Source organism: Bos javanicus, chromosome 3 (assembly GCF_032452875.1).
Source record: "Bos javanicus breed banteng chromosome 3, ARS-OSU_banteng_1.0, whole genome shotgun sequence".
Classification (NCBI taxonomy): Eukaryota; Metazoa; Chordata; class Mammalia; order Artiodactyla; family Bovidae; genus Bos; species Bos javanicus.
In genome coordinates, this window is record NC_083870.1 from 106,935,392 (window position 1) to 106,949,862 (window position 14,471).

The window sequence follows — 14,471 nt, forward strand, 5'->3', positions numbered from 1 at the left end:
TACAGGTGAGAGGTAGTGAGGCAGTGGATGTGAAAGCACTTTATGAAGCCAAAAGAGCTCACAAACGTAAGGAACCAGAACATTCACGCGTTTTCAAAGATGGAAGAGAACTTTAAAAGTACTCAGGGTAGTTCAGGATGGGGAACACATGTATACCTGTGGCGGATTCATTTTGATATTTGGCAAAACTAATACAATTATGTAAAGTTTAAAAATAAAATAAAATTAGAAAAAAAAAAAAAGTACTCAGGGTAGTGATCTTCACACTGGTTTTCAAAATAACTAAAAAGGAGCCTTAGGGACTCTGTAAATGTTTGGTTTACCTTTAAGATTCAGCATATATTTCTAAGTACTTAGAAATGGCAGTAAAACATGCACGTTCTATCATGGTGAACACCACATTAACCCAGTAGATACAGTCAATTATGCTGCTTTTTGGGGAGAATAAAGGAGCTCCTGCAGCTGTGCATACATTTAACTCCTTTCTGAGGGTCACTGATGGGAAAAATTGTAGTTCTTCTCTAACTCTTTAAAATATTCAATCTGACACATATCCACTCATATACAAAGGAAAACATCTATAGCACATGTGTATTACATAAAATGATAAAAAGGCTCAAAGCAGGCTCTCATCAGGTAGAACTGTGTAATAACAGAACTCAACACTTCATATAGTAAAGTGAACTTTTAAAAACTTTTGCCATCATTTGCAGCTATTTATCTGTGTGAAGTGTATTTTTTTTGATACAGCGCAACCAAGAAATAAAAGGAGAAATAATCAAATAATGAAGCAGTCATTCAAACATTCTTTTCTTTCCTTCAAATCTCTATATTTACTAAGACAACCTCACTACTCATTGATGAATTGATGGATCTCATAATATATAAATGCTATAAATTCACTTATAAGGGAAATTTATGCCACCAAAATATTTTTGTTTTATAGAGTATAGTTCTATAGGAGATTTAATTTTTAAATAGATGCAAGTAAAAGAGTTTGAACAGTCACTGATCCATTTCAGGAGTCAGAAAGCATTAGTTCACCAGCAAATCTGTCCCTCCACCTGTTTCTGTATACAAAGTTTTACTAGAACATAGCCACACCCATTCATTTATATATTGTTTATGCCTGCTTTTGTGCTACAATGGCAAAGACATGTAGTGTGACAGAGACCATATGGCCCACAAGCCTAAAATATTTACAGTCCTTTATAGAAAAAGTTTGCTGGGTGATGTCACAAAAGTCACTGAACTTAGAAGTTTAAGTGTTAGAAAATAAAAGTCACCAATTCTCTGAAATGCTGTCACTTCTAGGTTATTCCAAGACATCTTTAAAACTTTAGGATACAAAAGGAACCTAGCCATTCTCAGGGGGAAAAAAGAAAGCAAACTTCGCTCTTACTATTTAAGGGACTATGGGAGTGCATTAACACAGTCTGGTAATAAAATCTAGGAGATCCCAGTTAACAACCAGCAAGTGACTGTGAGCTCAGGATGCATTTGTCTGAAAGACTTAATTTGTAGGCAGAGACTATTCATACATCTGGGCACACTCTTTGTATGTACTTCCAATAAGTGTGCCAGTTTCTGGTGTATCAATGCTGATTCCTAAAAACCTAGCCTCTCCCAAGTTATGCTTATACTGCTGATTCCAATTTAAAGTTAATCAATAGCCACGCTATTCACATATTTAGAAGAGGGAAATTCCTCAAGATGGAAAATCCTATTTTAATCCTTCCATGTTCATTTGTCAGTTCTATGTGGGCCAACTAGTCCCTTTACTTTCTCCCATCATGGGAAGAGATTCTGTAGAATGGAGCAATGTTACAAAGCAAAGGGAAAACAGATCAGGTTGAGGGGAAGACTGCCTCCTTTGTGAAGCCTCCTTTGTTCTCATATCCAACCTTGATTCTAACTTTCATTAAACAAGGGGTCATCATCAAAGGCCAAAGGAAAGAATGATGTTTATTCAATACTTTTTCAAGAGCCTGCACTCACCGGTCTTGGCTTGAGAATCAGGTGCTGTGATCTCCATGATGAGATTTTCTAAAGAAGTACCTTTACAATTGATTTCCTCTACCAAAGTCCCCTTACTTGTCCAGTCATCTAGGAGATCCTGTTTAAAGAACAAAATAGCAGAATGTAATATTTGGAGGCTTTTCCTCATAATTATGGACACCTGTTCTACATAAACTCCCCAAAGTTTTGATAAGCATTAAGTAACCATTTTCACTTTTTCAGTCATTTCAAGAACTTGATTTAGCCAGCCAAGGAGAATGATATCCTGGAAGACTCAAGACCTTCTCATTCATTCATTCATTTATCAAGCAAAATAAATTTTGTTTTTGAGCATTTATTATACACCAGGCATCATGCCAAACGCTGGGGATACAAAATAGGATTATGACACAGTTTCTAAACCAACAGCTCAGATTATCAATTATAATGCGATAAGTGATGTTACAGAAATATGGAGAGCCACTAGACTCTAAGCACACAAAAAGAGACACATCTAACTGCCTGAAAGGAGGAAAGCTTGGCATTAAGATAAAGAGTTTGCCAGGTGGACAAAGGGAACGCTATGCATGTAAAGAACAGAAAGGAAATGCTGTTGGAAGGTAAGATGAGGTGCTAGATACTGAGATGTAGAGAAATACCCAGAATCATAGACTACACTTTGCATTTTCAGGGGAACTTTATATTGGGTTTGAAGTCAGAGCTCTAACCATCACAGAAAGCCATTACGAAACAATGACATCTGCTCTAAGACAAAAGTGTCTGGTAATGTAGTCTCTAAGCTGTGAACTGCCTGCTATAGAAGTAGAATTTTACTCCTTTCCCAGAAAGGACACGATCCTAGGCTTCAACCCCTTCCTCCGCACGGAATTCCTACATAGTTTGCTTTTGACTTAAAGCTGCAGAGCAGCAGCAGAGAAAGACACAGAGCCATGAACATCTGGCAAGCTCATGCGCCGAACTTCAAACTTAACCTTGTCAGTTCTTTAATTAGTCACTCTTGATTCCAAAGAGCCACAGTTCTCAAACTGTGCACTGACTCATAGGATATTTTAAATTTTTGAGGGAAAAACAGTGACATCTGTTGGACACCATGTGAACAACTACTGTTAAGCTGTTTGGTTCTGACCACTTAGCAAGTGAGGTTTTTTAGGTTTTGTTTTTTCTGGCCTTGAGGTGCCATGAAAAACGTCTTGAAACATAAAGGGCACCATGAACCAAGAAATCAGGGAACCTCTGTCCTAGGGAACTCTCCACAGCAAATGCTCCTAGCACCCTCTCTGTGAAAACAATCAAACTCTTCTCTTTCATCTATTCAGGATAAATCCTGTTTTACTAAGAAAATAAGGACAAATGCATGAGAGTTAGGTGGAGGCTGGTTTCAATACAAATAAGAAACATATCAGAGGTGCAAACAGAGCTGATGACAATGAATCAAGATAGCAGAGAAGAGATTTTGCAGCAGATGGGAGAAAGGTGGATATTACCCTTGTCGGTATCTTCCCACCAACTGACTCTAACTTTCCCTTAATTAGTTATGGAGAAATTCTCTCAATTTTGTGATGACATGTCTGGTCACTTGCTCCCATATAACTGTCTAATTCTCAAACACACGATGAGAGTGTAAGCTTCTCAAGACTGGACTCTGATGACCATCTTTCCTATGACTTACCACAGCATGACAGTCATCCCCCTAAAGAGCTGAAACTTTATAGATATCATTCCCAGATTTTTTTTTTTTTAATAGGAATGTTTTGGTACTCAGTGCTTGGACAGGGGTAGGCGGAACTCACATGAAGAGCATGCAGGCACTGCTGTTCTGATACAGATGGATAACTTCGGTTTCTCACACCACTCCCCCACCACAGATTGAAATGAGTACATATAAGCTTCCAAACTGCTGCCTAGCCCGACTCCTGGAGATCCTTTTGTTCACCTACCTTCAGGTGTTCAATCTGCTTTTCCAGCTCTTTAGTACTCATGAAAGTCTCTGCAGGTGGAATATTCCCTTCAGTTTCCTTCAGCCATTTCTGGAAAATCCTAACCAGCTTCCGGAATTCATCTAATTGCTCCTGGCAAGATGACGCATCTTCCTCTCTGTCAAGGGAGACATTTTGTTACTTGCCAGACGAAGCTTTGTAAAGAAGTCAACTTGAACTAAAACTAGGTTCATTCTAGGACTCTAGGCATCAATTTCCTAACAGGGCCTTCCCATCTCATAATCTTTTCCATGGCAGCTCTGGCTAAACAACCACATATTATGTAGGAGAGCATCAAACTGAGGAATCCGTTGCCCTTGTTTGGACATTTCTGGGGAAAGGAGTCTTCAATCTTACTCGAGGCTAAAGTGAAAGTGAGAAAAACTAAAGGCAGCCTGCTATTTAGGTACTGTGATACAATGGAAAGAATGCAGGCTTTGGATCTCAAGTCCAGCTCTGCTACTTTTTAGGTCTTTGACTCTTTTAAGGCCCAATTCACATGCTAATTCCTTTAGCAAGGAAGTTGCCAAAACAAAGGCTCAGAGAAGTTAGGCTAAGCACACCCATGAGTCAAATAAATCAAGGAGAAAGAATTCAATTTTGAAATTAAGTTTTGGAAATGGTCACATCTGTTAGACTTCAGACCAGAGATCCTGGTTCTTCATACAGCTAAAGGCCCTCCGCAGAGGGAAAGAAAGACAAAATCTGCTTGGCCTGTGTCCTATCCCCTTCGCCTGCACTAAATAACCTGCTGCTCACAGTGGTGATTTGAGCAACTGCTTTCCTCTAGTCACTAAGGCAGTCCTTGGCCAAATCGAGATATTTATAGCTAAACCAAGAAAAGTCTTATCAAACTTTTAAACCCACATGAGGCTTTCTGAGGAGGGAATTAGAGCTTTTCAATAGTGAGCCAATAACCTGAAATCAGCCATCTCTGTCACACATTCCCATGTTTGCCTTCAAAGAAGAATCCAGAAACTCCTCCATCATAGCAACTGAAATGTGGTCAAAACCAGCAATGTGAGTGCCAAATAACCTCTAATTACGTCTGTGAACGCTCTTCCATTTTTTCTCATTATTTCTAATCCTACCACAATCCTTCTTGCTGTCTCAGATTTGTTCTGTTTGGTCCATGTGACTTGGGCTTTCCCTCGTACAGAGGGGGAAGTGAGCCCCATTACTGAGAACGAATTCACTATTTACTAACAGAAAGACCACTAAGTATTACGTAGACTGAGTAGCTTTGTCTCAAAGAGGCATTTTCCAATCCTTTACAGCTCAGTATCAGAATTTTGATGCTATCTTTGCTAGTAAAGGAGAAGTCATTTCATTCAACAGCAAGAACAAATTAGCTCCATGACACTGACACACATATGAAAACTCACCTTTCTTTAATTGTCTTCTGTAGCTCTGAGAAGTCCTTTTTGAGGTTCTGCACCCTGTGTTGGTGCTGGGACAGGTCCAGAGCAAAGCCACAGGAGCTCAGGTCAGTGACTAGGTGCTCAAGAGTATCCAGATTCTCCTGTTGGTCTTCCATTTCCAAATTGAGCTCCTGTCAAGCAAACAGGAACTGTATTCAGTCCTCTGATCTTTATAAATACTTAAGACTCTAAAAGAATGAAAGGTATCTAGATTAAAGCTGGGATACATTCTCTCTAATCTGTAGAAAAAGAGGGAACAAGGACTTCCCTGGTGGTCCAGTGGCTGGGAATCACTTGCCAATGCAGGAGGCATGGGTTTGATCCCTGATTTGGGAAGATTCCACATGCCCAAGGGCAACTAAGCCCATGTGCCACAACTACTGAGCCTGTGCTCTAGAGCCCTTGACAATTGCAACTACTGAGCCCGTGCACCCTAGGGCCCATGCTCTCAACAAGAGAAGACGGCACAGTGAGAAACCCATGCACCGCAACTAGAGAGTAGCCCTCACTTGCTGCCACTAGAGAAAGCCCACACGCAGCAGTGAAGCCCTAGGACAGTCAAAAATAAAAACATTGAAGAAAAGAAAAAGATGGAACAAGAATTGAGCATTTCACTGTGTTGACTGCTAGATCAAAACATAAAATATGTAGGATTTCTCCAATCCACTTGAGAGCGGCTAGAAATCAGAGAGAAGCCTCGTCTCCTTTAAACAAATCTTTGAAGAATCCAGAGGCAGCATGACAGAATAAAAAGAATATAAGTTTCTGGTGTAGAAAAGATGTGAAATTCAATCATGGCTGTGTCGCTTACTAGTCTATGATCTTAAGCTATTAAACTTCTCTAAGCTTTCATAGTCTGTCTATTCTTTAAAACAGGTAAATAAACTCTTTACTGTTATTTAACACTGTATTGAAGATATTGGCCAATGCAATTGGGTAAGAAAACACATTTTGTGGCATAATCATTTGAAAAGAAGAGATAAAACTATATTTGCAGATTACATGAAAGTATATTTGTAAAATCTCAGAGAATCAACAATATAACCAGAGTGAAAAGTGAAGTAATCCAAGAAGGGAGAAGAATATAAACTCAACATATTAAAATCAAGAATAACACAATAGCAGCATAAAAGGTACAATTTTAGGAATCAACTAATAAGAAATGTACAGAACCTTTACAAATAAAACTTTAAAACATGTCTGAATGACATGAAAGCCGACCTGTAAAAATGGAAAAATGTCCGTAAAGACGTGTGTATGTGTGTGTGTGTACGTATGCACACACATGCTGTGAATAAGTGAAGTAATGTGACCCGAATAAAAGGTGACCAACATTTTCCTCTAAGACTGATAAAGTTGATCCAAGTGTTCACATGGAAAAATAAACGTACAATTATAGCTATGAAAAATCCTAAAAAAGAAAAACATGGGGGAGATCAGCCTTACCAGATAGTAAAACATACCATAAATCCTCTAGAATGTTAACAGAAAGACCAGTGAAATAGAATAGAAAATCAAGAAACAGACTTGAATACATATGACATTTTGTATATGATAAAGACAGATTCTCAAATTACTGGGGTAAATACAGATTTTTCAAATAAATGACATGGGGAACAACTAGATAGAAATTTGGGAAAACATAAACTTGAATTCATACTTCATATATATTTCAGAATAAACTTGAATTGTTAAAGTATTAGAATTTTAAAAAGAGAGGAGAAAAAAAGAAACCATGGAGGTACAGTTCATCATAACCTGAATATGGCAAAAGGCTTTCAAACTATGACTAAAAATACATCTTCAATGAAAGAGTGATACCTCTAGTCTCAAACTATCCTATAAAGTTATTACAACTATACTACAAAGTCATCAAAACACTATGGTACTGGCGCACACACACACAAAGACATATACATCAACAGAACACTACAGAAAGCCCAGAATATACACGGATAAAGAAGATGTGATACACACACACAAACACACTCAGAGGAATGTTACTCAGCCACAAAGCATGAAATCTTGCCACTTGTGACAACATGGATATCTCTAGAGTGTATGATGCTAAAGGAAATAAAGCGGATGGAGAAAGACAAATACTGTTGATCTCATTTATATGTGAAATCTCAAAAACAAAACAAGGGAACAAACAAAAATGAAAACAGATTCATAAATACAAACAGGTGGTTGGTAGAGGGAAGAAGGGTGGGAGAATGGCAGAAACAGGTGAAGAGAATTAAGAGGCGTAAACTTCTAGTAATAAAATAAATTTAAATCACAGGGATATAACATATAGCATAAGGAATATGGTCGATGACACTGCAATAACTCTGAGTGGGGACAGATGTTTACTAGCCCTATCATGGTAATCATTTCATACTGTATTGAAATGTTGAGCCACTATGTTGAACACTTGAAACTAACATAATACTGTATGTCAACTATATTATTTCAATTAAAAAAAAAGGATAAAATCTACTGTGTAAAAATTTAACAAAAAATTTTACATGAGCAAAAAACATCCTAAGGAAAGACAAAAGACAACTGTGAGAAAGTACGGCACAAATGAACTTACCTACAAAACAGAAAAGACTCACAGACACAGAGCACAGACTTGTGGTTGCCAAGGGGACGTGGGGTGGGGGAGGGAAGACCTGGGAGCCTGGGATTAGCAGATGCGAACTATCACATGTAGGATGGACAGGCAACAAGGCCCCACTGTACAGCGCAGGGAACTAGATTCCATATCCTGTGATAAGCCGTAATAGATATTAAAAAGAGAACGTCTATAACCAAGTCTCTCTGCTGTGTAGCCGAGACTGGCACAACGTTGTAAATCAACTATATTTCAATTAAAAAATTAAAAATAAAATAAAAATAGATCACAAAAAAAGAGAGAGAGAGAGAAAGATTTCCTAATCCTACCCACTGAAAGGACCTAGAAGCATTGGCATCCTGGTGGCTCATGCAGTATCTGGATTTTGATGTCTAAATATAATTCTCCAGTAAAAACAGGCTTCCTTGGAGAAATAGGTGATTTCAGGTATGGGACAGGGAAATTACAAGGTGACCATACACACTGTGCCAGAAAGTAAGACAGTACTAATATACTGGTGGGGACATGTCAGAAAGATACCAGGAGACAGCCTAAAGGGGCTCTCATTGACCAAAAATGGGAAATTGCTTGAATATAAAAAAGAACAATAATGATAATGAGTATGGGACCCCATAGTGACACTCTTTTATACATTTATAAAGAGAAAGAAAACAGCAATTGGTAGATCGAGATGAAAAGTATGCAAGTGTTTATTGTACTATTCCTTTTACTTTTCTAGAAATTGAAAAATTTTCAAAACAAAAAGCAAAAAGTGAGGAGAGCAAACCAAACAAAACAATGAGTTCACAGTACAGTATGGAAAAGGTTACATAGCTGGATAAACCCAAGGTAGTGATGCGGACATATGGCAACGCTAAGGTAGTACAGGTGGTAGGTGGGCAGCTGCAGCCATTCTGGAGCTCAAGTTAGCCACTACTTGATCAAATTAAGTGCAGGCATATACTGTGATCCAGCAATTCTACTCCTAGATACACATCTGTATCTGTGGAAGGTAGTATTTTCAGCTCTGCCTACTAGCTGTATGGTAGGATTACACTTCTCTACCCACTTTGAAAGTCAGGTATGATCGTGTGAAACTTGCTTTGACTAATAAAATGTAAATGGATATGGTATGTGCTCTGAAACTCCAGTACTTTGGCCACCTCATTCAAAGAGTTGACTCATTGGAAAAGACTCTGATGCTGGGAGGGATTGGGGGCAGGAGGAGAAGGGGATGACAGAGGATGAGATGGCTGGATGGCATCACCGACTCGATGGACGTGAGTCTCAGTGAACTCCGGGAGATGGCGATGGACAGGGAGGCCTGGAGTGCTGCGATTCATGGGGTCGCAAAGAGTCGGACACGACTGAGCGACTGATCTGATCTGATCTTCCCCTTGCAGTAGTAATCATGAAAACATATGTCAGGATGAAGTTTCCATCAACTTGAAAGACTGAATGATTATGGTGAGCTAAGTATCCCTGCTGATCTGGGCTGAACACATGCTATGAGTGAAAACTAAAGCTAGGCTGTGTTTTTTAAAACTGAACAAACAATATGAAGTTTACAGGATAGCTGTGAGAATTCTTTTAGACAGTACAGGTCAAGTTTCCAGTATACTGACTAACATGTGCTTAGTAAACATTTGTTTTTCCTTGCCCTTCTTCCCCTTTATTCCACCAATCTGGCAGATAAAGTCTCACCTGAATCTGTTGGAAGAAATGTGCAATATCCTGATCTGGCTGATTCCCAGAGGCCAGCAGCCGACTTTTGTTTTCCATGAATTGCTGCAGCTTCTCACAGAGATGTTCAAACATCTCTGCCTGGGGCAGAAGCTTCTTTAGGGAGCTCTCCTTTTCTTGCTGCTGTAGACAGAGCTGTTCGAAGCGCTGGCTCACCTCAGCCAGTTTGCCCTGCAGCACAGCGGCCGTGGTGCTGTCTGCTGTCTCCATGAATTGGGTCACCATATCACGGGTGGCCTCCAAGCTGCTCTTCTGCCGAGCAATGTCCTGCTTCAATTTCTGTCATCAAGAGCATATCTGTCAGCTCCTGGCTCACTTATTCTGGGACATCTGAGCCACAGACTAATAAACTTCTAGTAACCACATGCTCACCTCCTCAAAGAGGCTTGAAGGACTGCAACTGAACCTTCAGAACATCATCGATACCCTTTCTTCTCCACCCCAGGCCACCGATGACTTCGCTATTACCACTCTCCCTCAAGTTTACCAATGGTTTGGAAATTGAGCGGACATACCTTTGCATTGATTAGCCATCATCTCTAAGTCTATTAGAATACTCATGGAAATACATTCTTTTCCTGATACTTTTCCAAAACGATGCCACTATGGTAGGTGGCAAATATACCCTCTCTGCTGACTCCTGGGGCACGAGTCTCACCATGTTAGTGGCCAGGGCCTCCTGGACGACTCCTGATGACAGCGACACCACCTGCTCCTCTTCCAGGTTATTTTCCACTTCTCTGATGGACTGCAACAAGCTGTCCAGGCTTTCCTGGACACTCTGAGACTGGGCAATTGCCTTCTGCAGCAGAGCAGAGCGCTCCGCCAGGCTGCTGGAGAGGTGTTGGAAATGGCTGAGTATGGAATCTGGAAAATCAAGGCCATGACAAGAAAAAGTGGAGACAACTTTTCTGTTGCACTTTTTAAAAAATGTATTTAAATTGTACATGTTAGTTATTATAACAATGGACATCAAGGCAAACAGAATAAGCTGAAATACATCACTATTTGAACCAAACTCAATAAGCATTGTATATTTAGCACCTACTAAGTGCCAAAAATTGTGCTCAGTGCTGAGGACTAAAGATTATTACGATAAAGTCCCTGCCTTCCACAAACCTTAAAACTCTAAAAGAGAGCGTAGGTAGTGGAAGGCGTATCAATTAACCACAAAAATAAAATCACAAGTGCTATATTGGTACTAGGAGTACTGTACTAGAGAAGCCAGAAGGAAAAGTTATTTATCTTTTACTTCTTGGGGGTGGGGGTCAGGGTGTTTACCAAGGAGTTTACCAAGGAAGAAACTTCCTGGTTACATCTAGAAGCAGGAGCAAGATTTCATCATGCACAGTAAGCACCCGTCCACGGGATTTTCCAGGCAAGAGTACTGGAGTGGGGTGCCATCGCCTTCTCCGTGATAAATGTTAGCAGCTGAGAAACAGGACAAACTTCAGGAGGAAAGCAACGAGGAAATGACTAGCTCATTTGGGAAAGGAAGGAAGTCGGGTGTGGTAGGAAGGCGAGTGTCTGCGGAAAAAGGGGTGAAGCCAGGCCACGAAGGCCTCCTATGGAGTGAGATTCAAGTTCATTAGAGGGTTAGCTCTTTGTGCTTGGATCCGCAGCTCCTCACCAGCAGCACAGATGCTTGTACACAACGGTGTGAGATACCACAGAACAGAGGGGAACCCTTGGTGGTAGGGGAGCGCTCTGGCCATTTCATACCTGTAGTTTCTTGAACATGCTTGCGGTCGGGGGCTGGCTCCCCTTCAATTTCCATGAGGTCGTGAGCTACTTTTTGGAGTTTTTCTACAGGTACTTGGTGCTCAGCCAATTCCTCCTGCAACTGCTGCTTGTCCATGAAAAAGGACAAAAGAAAACCATTAGAGTGAAGTAATCAAAGCTGGTTTCTAGGGATCAAGAGCTACTGGGCAGCTATGTAGAATAATTCTGTTTATCCACAGCCACAGATGTCAGAATATAGTGTTCAGGAGTCAGATATTGTCCAAGGCATCCTGACCCCTGCCTTTCACCTCTGCAAGCACTTGCTTTGCTTTGGGGGTACTCTGAGCTGTGGGGAACAAGAGCCCGTGCCCTGGCTCACCTTTGTGGTTGCAAACTGCTGTTGCAGGACCCCCGGGTCAGAGGCAACCGTGTCTGAGAGGAGCTTCTTCACACTGGCCTCGCAAGCTTTCATCCAGGCCTGCAGGCTGTCAGCGCTGCTCTGAAACTGCTGATACTGGCCTAGCAGCATGTTCAGGTGAGTGCCCAGGCGTGTACACTGTGCCAGAGAAAGAAGGGAAAGCAGACCAAAGCAGGTCAGGCCAGGGGCAGCAGCCTCCCAGGCAAGTCCAAAGAGGCCTGCCTGTGCTTCAGGGACCTGACTGTGACTGCAGGTAAGGACAGGTGAGTCTCCCAGGTAGACGGGAGCAACCATTTTCTACAAGTGGGTCCTGATTGTTTGACCCATACTATCCACCCCAACTTTACTATATACCGGGGAAGACACAGTGAGTTGTATGACAGGCTACCGATGAAATACACATCAAGCTGCAGGCAAAGGTGGGGCTCAAAGGTACAAAACATTTTCCCTTTGGGAGCATTGAAGATGTTGGCAAAAACATAAGACAGGTAAAAAGAACTAAGTGGATTCTGTATCTTAGGAGCTAAAGGAAGTTCTTTGATAGGGCGGAAGATGAAGCTTTACCCTAAATGTTGTGTCCAGGAATGAAGACTATATATTTGGTTTAAGTTTCCCTGTGCTCTGTCTCTTGGGAGTCAACGCCTGCTGGTCAAAATACAGGGAGGCGATCACTCCCACCTTCACCACTGGAGTGAGACATACCCCTAGCTCAGGTCGAGCATAAGCCCCTGGGCTTCCACGTTTTTTTTTTCCCCAGAGGCTCATAAAGATGTTCTGCAAGTCCACTTGCTCACTGTGTCCTGAGGTTCTTACTGTAAGCTGCAGAAACCACCCACGGCTGTGTGAGGGCTGCCAGGACTGCTGCACCAGGGGGCCGCCAGATGCCTCGCCCATACCTCTGCATGGAGAGTGCTGTATCTTTCTGTCGCGTCTTTCAGCTTGGCCTTCACTAAGGTTCCGGTTGCTGACGCTTCCCTGCCATCATCGAGGCTGTTTCCTGTGTCCAAGACCTTCTGTCCTGAGATCGTCACAAACCGCAGGTCTCCTTTGTGGGAAATGACATCCTCCGAGAAGCTCCCCTGCCGCTTCAGCAGGGCGGGAAGGGCCTCGGGGCTGCTGCCTCCCTGATGCATGCTCTCCAGCTCTTTCTCAGATCGCTCCAGCCAGTTCTCAAACTCCCGATGGTCCTGCAGAAACTTCTGCAGCTCGTCCCGCAGCGTTTGCACCTGCTTCAGTTCTGCCTCCGACTGGGCCAGGGAAGTCGCATACTGCTCCTTCAGCTCTCCCAGCTTCTCTTGCAGCAGCTGTTGCTCCTCGGGTGTGAGGCTGTGGCCGTGCTGGTCCAGGAAGGCCTGGGCTGACTGCGTAGCCAGGATGAAATTCTGCTGCTGAGACAGCAATTCTTGGTGACGAGCCTGGCAAAAAAAATCCCCCCAAACAGAGGACTATCAGTAGGGATACCACAGTGACTTGGTTATGTCTACAGCCGGAAGTAGGGAGAGATCTCAATAGGCCACTTTTCCAGCTGCTCAGATATCACCAGTCTCTCTGAATTGCTAGGTATTATGCCATATGCTAATCCCAGGTGAACGGATTTCCCTAGGATCTGACAGCTATCGCGTGTTATCTCATCTGACTTGCGCCACCATCTGTAGTGCAGGTGGACCATATAATTCCCGTATCAAAGAGGGGATGAGTGAGTGCCAAAAAGGTGTTGTATGTCTTAACAGAGGCCATGTAGATAATCATGGGACAAACTGTGACTAGAACTGGAGTCTCTTCCCTAAACTACCCCAGGTCAAAGAGACGGTACAAGTGGCCAACAAAACTACCCACACTGATGGAAGGAGTGAACAGTCTTCACAAGTCATACATGTGACAGCATAAAACAGGTCATCTGCAAATGCTAAGCTGTGAAACATGTCACTCACATATCCTTGAAGAGTGTTCCTACTAGAAAATATCTTGGGAAACTAGTTTCTCAGATAAGCAATTTGCGTATTAGTAAGCATAAACTGCCCTTCTGCGTGGTACAGACGGTACAGGGAGTCTGCACTTATGTGTGCTCTGTTTACGTGTGGGCGCGTGGACCCTTCTATTTAAGAAAGGGAACATAGGTTCTTTGAGGACAGTTGTGGCTGCTTTGTTTTGTTCCTAAAATGTTCTTGCCGAGGCTAACAGAAGACAGTGGGTGCTTAGGAAGTGTTCTTGACTATCTGTACCTTGAATGCATCTCCCTAGAGAAGGACAGTGGCAACCTGATGGCTTCAGCTTCTGATGCCATCTCAGGGAAGCTGGGGTGACAAATGTATCTGGCTGAAAGAGAAGGAGGGGCAGCACTACAGCTTGTCTGTGTACCACAAGATGTCCCCACGCTCATCCACCCAAGGTAAGGTGGCTCCCTTCCCAGCTAGGATGGAGCTGCCAGCAGGCAGGATCAGGGAGCCCCTGTGACAGCAGCACCATTTCTGCTCTGTGCTAAGACTGCCACGGCTTTAGGGTACACACTGCAGCGGATCTGCCAAGCGCAGGAAATAGGTTGCAAGAGGCAGAAATTCTATGAATACAAAGTA

At 42.2% G+C, this 14,471-nt stretch overlaps 1 protein-coding gene across 18 annotated transcripts in view; it reads right to left on the reverse strand.

Annotated features, from left to right (window-relative positions):
• MACF1 (microtubule actin crosslinking factor 1) overlaps positions 1–14,471 on the reverse strand; it is a 340,889-nt gene that overhangs the window by 94,173 nt on the left and 232,245 nt on the right. For all 18 annotated transcript variants that reach the window (XM_061412434.1, XM_061412419.1, XM_061412433.1 and 15 more), the window contains 8 exons: positions 12,795–13,313; positions 11,860–12,036; positions 11,481–11,604; positions 10,417–10,625; positions 9,720–10,037; positions 5,381–5,547; positions 3,957–4,113; positions 1,999–2,116 (listed from right to left, as the gene is read on the reverse strand). In XM_061412434.1, the coding sequence (XP_061268418.1) occupies positions 1,999–2,116; positions 3,957–4,113; positions 5,381–5,547; positions 9,720–10,037; positions 10,417–10,625; positions 11,481–11,604; positions 11,860–12,036; positions 12,795–13,313 (1,789 nt within the window). The remainder of the gene's footprint in view (positions 1–1,998; positions 2,117–3,956; positions 4,114–5,380; positions 5,548–9,719; positions 10,038–10,416; positions 10,626–11,480; positions 11,605–11,859; positions 12,037–12,794; positions 13,314–14,471) is intronic.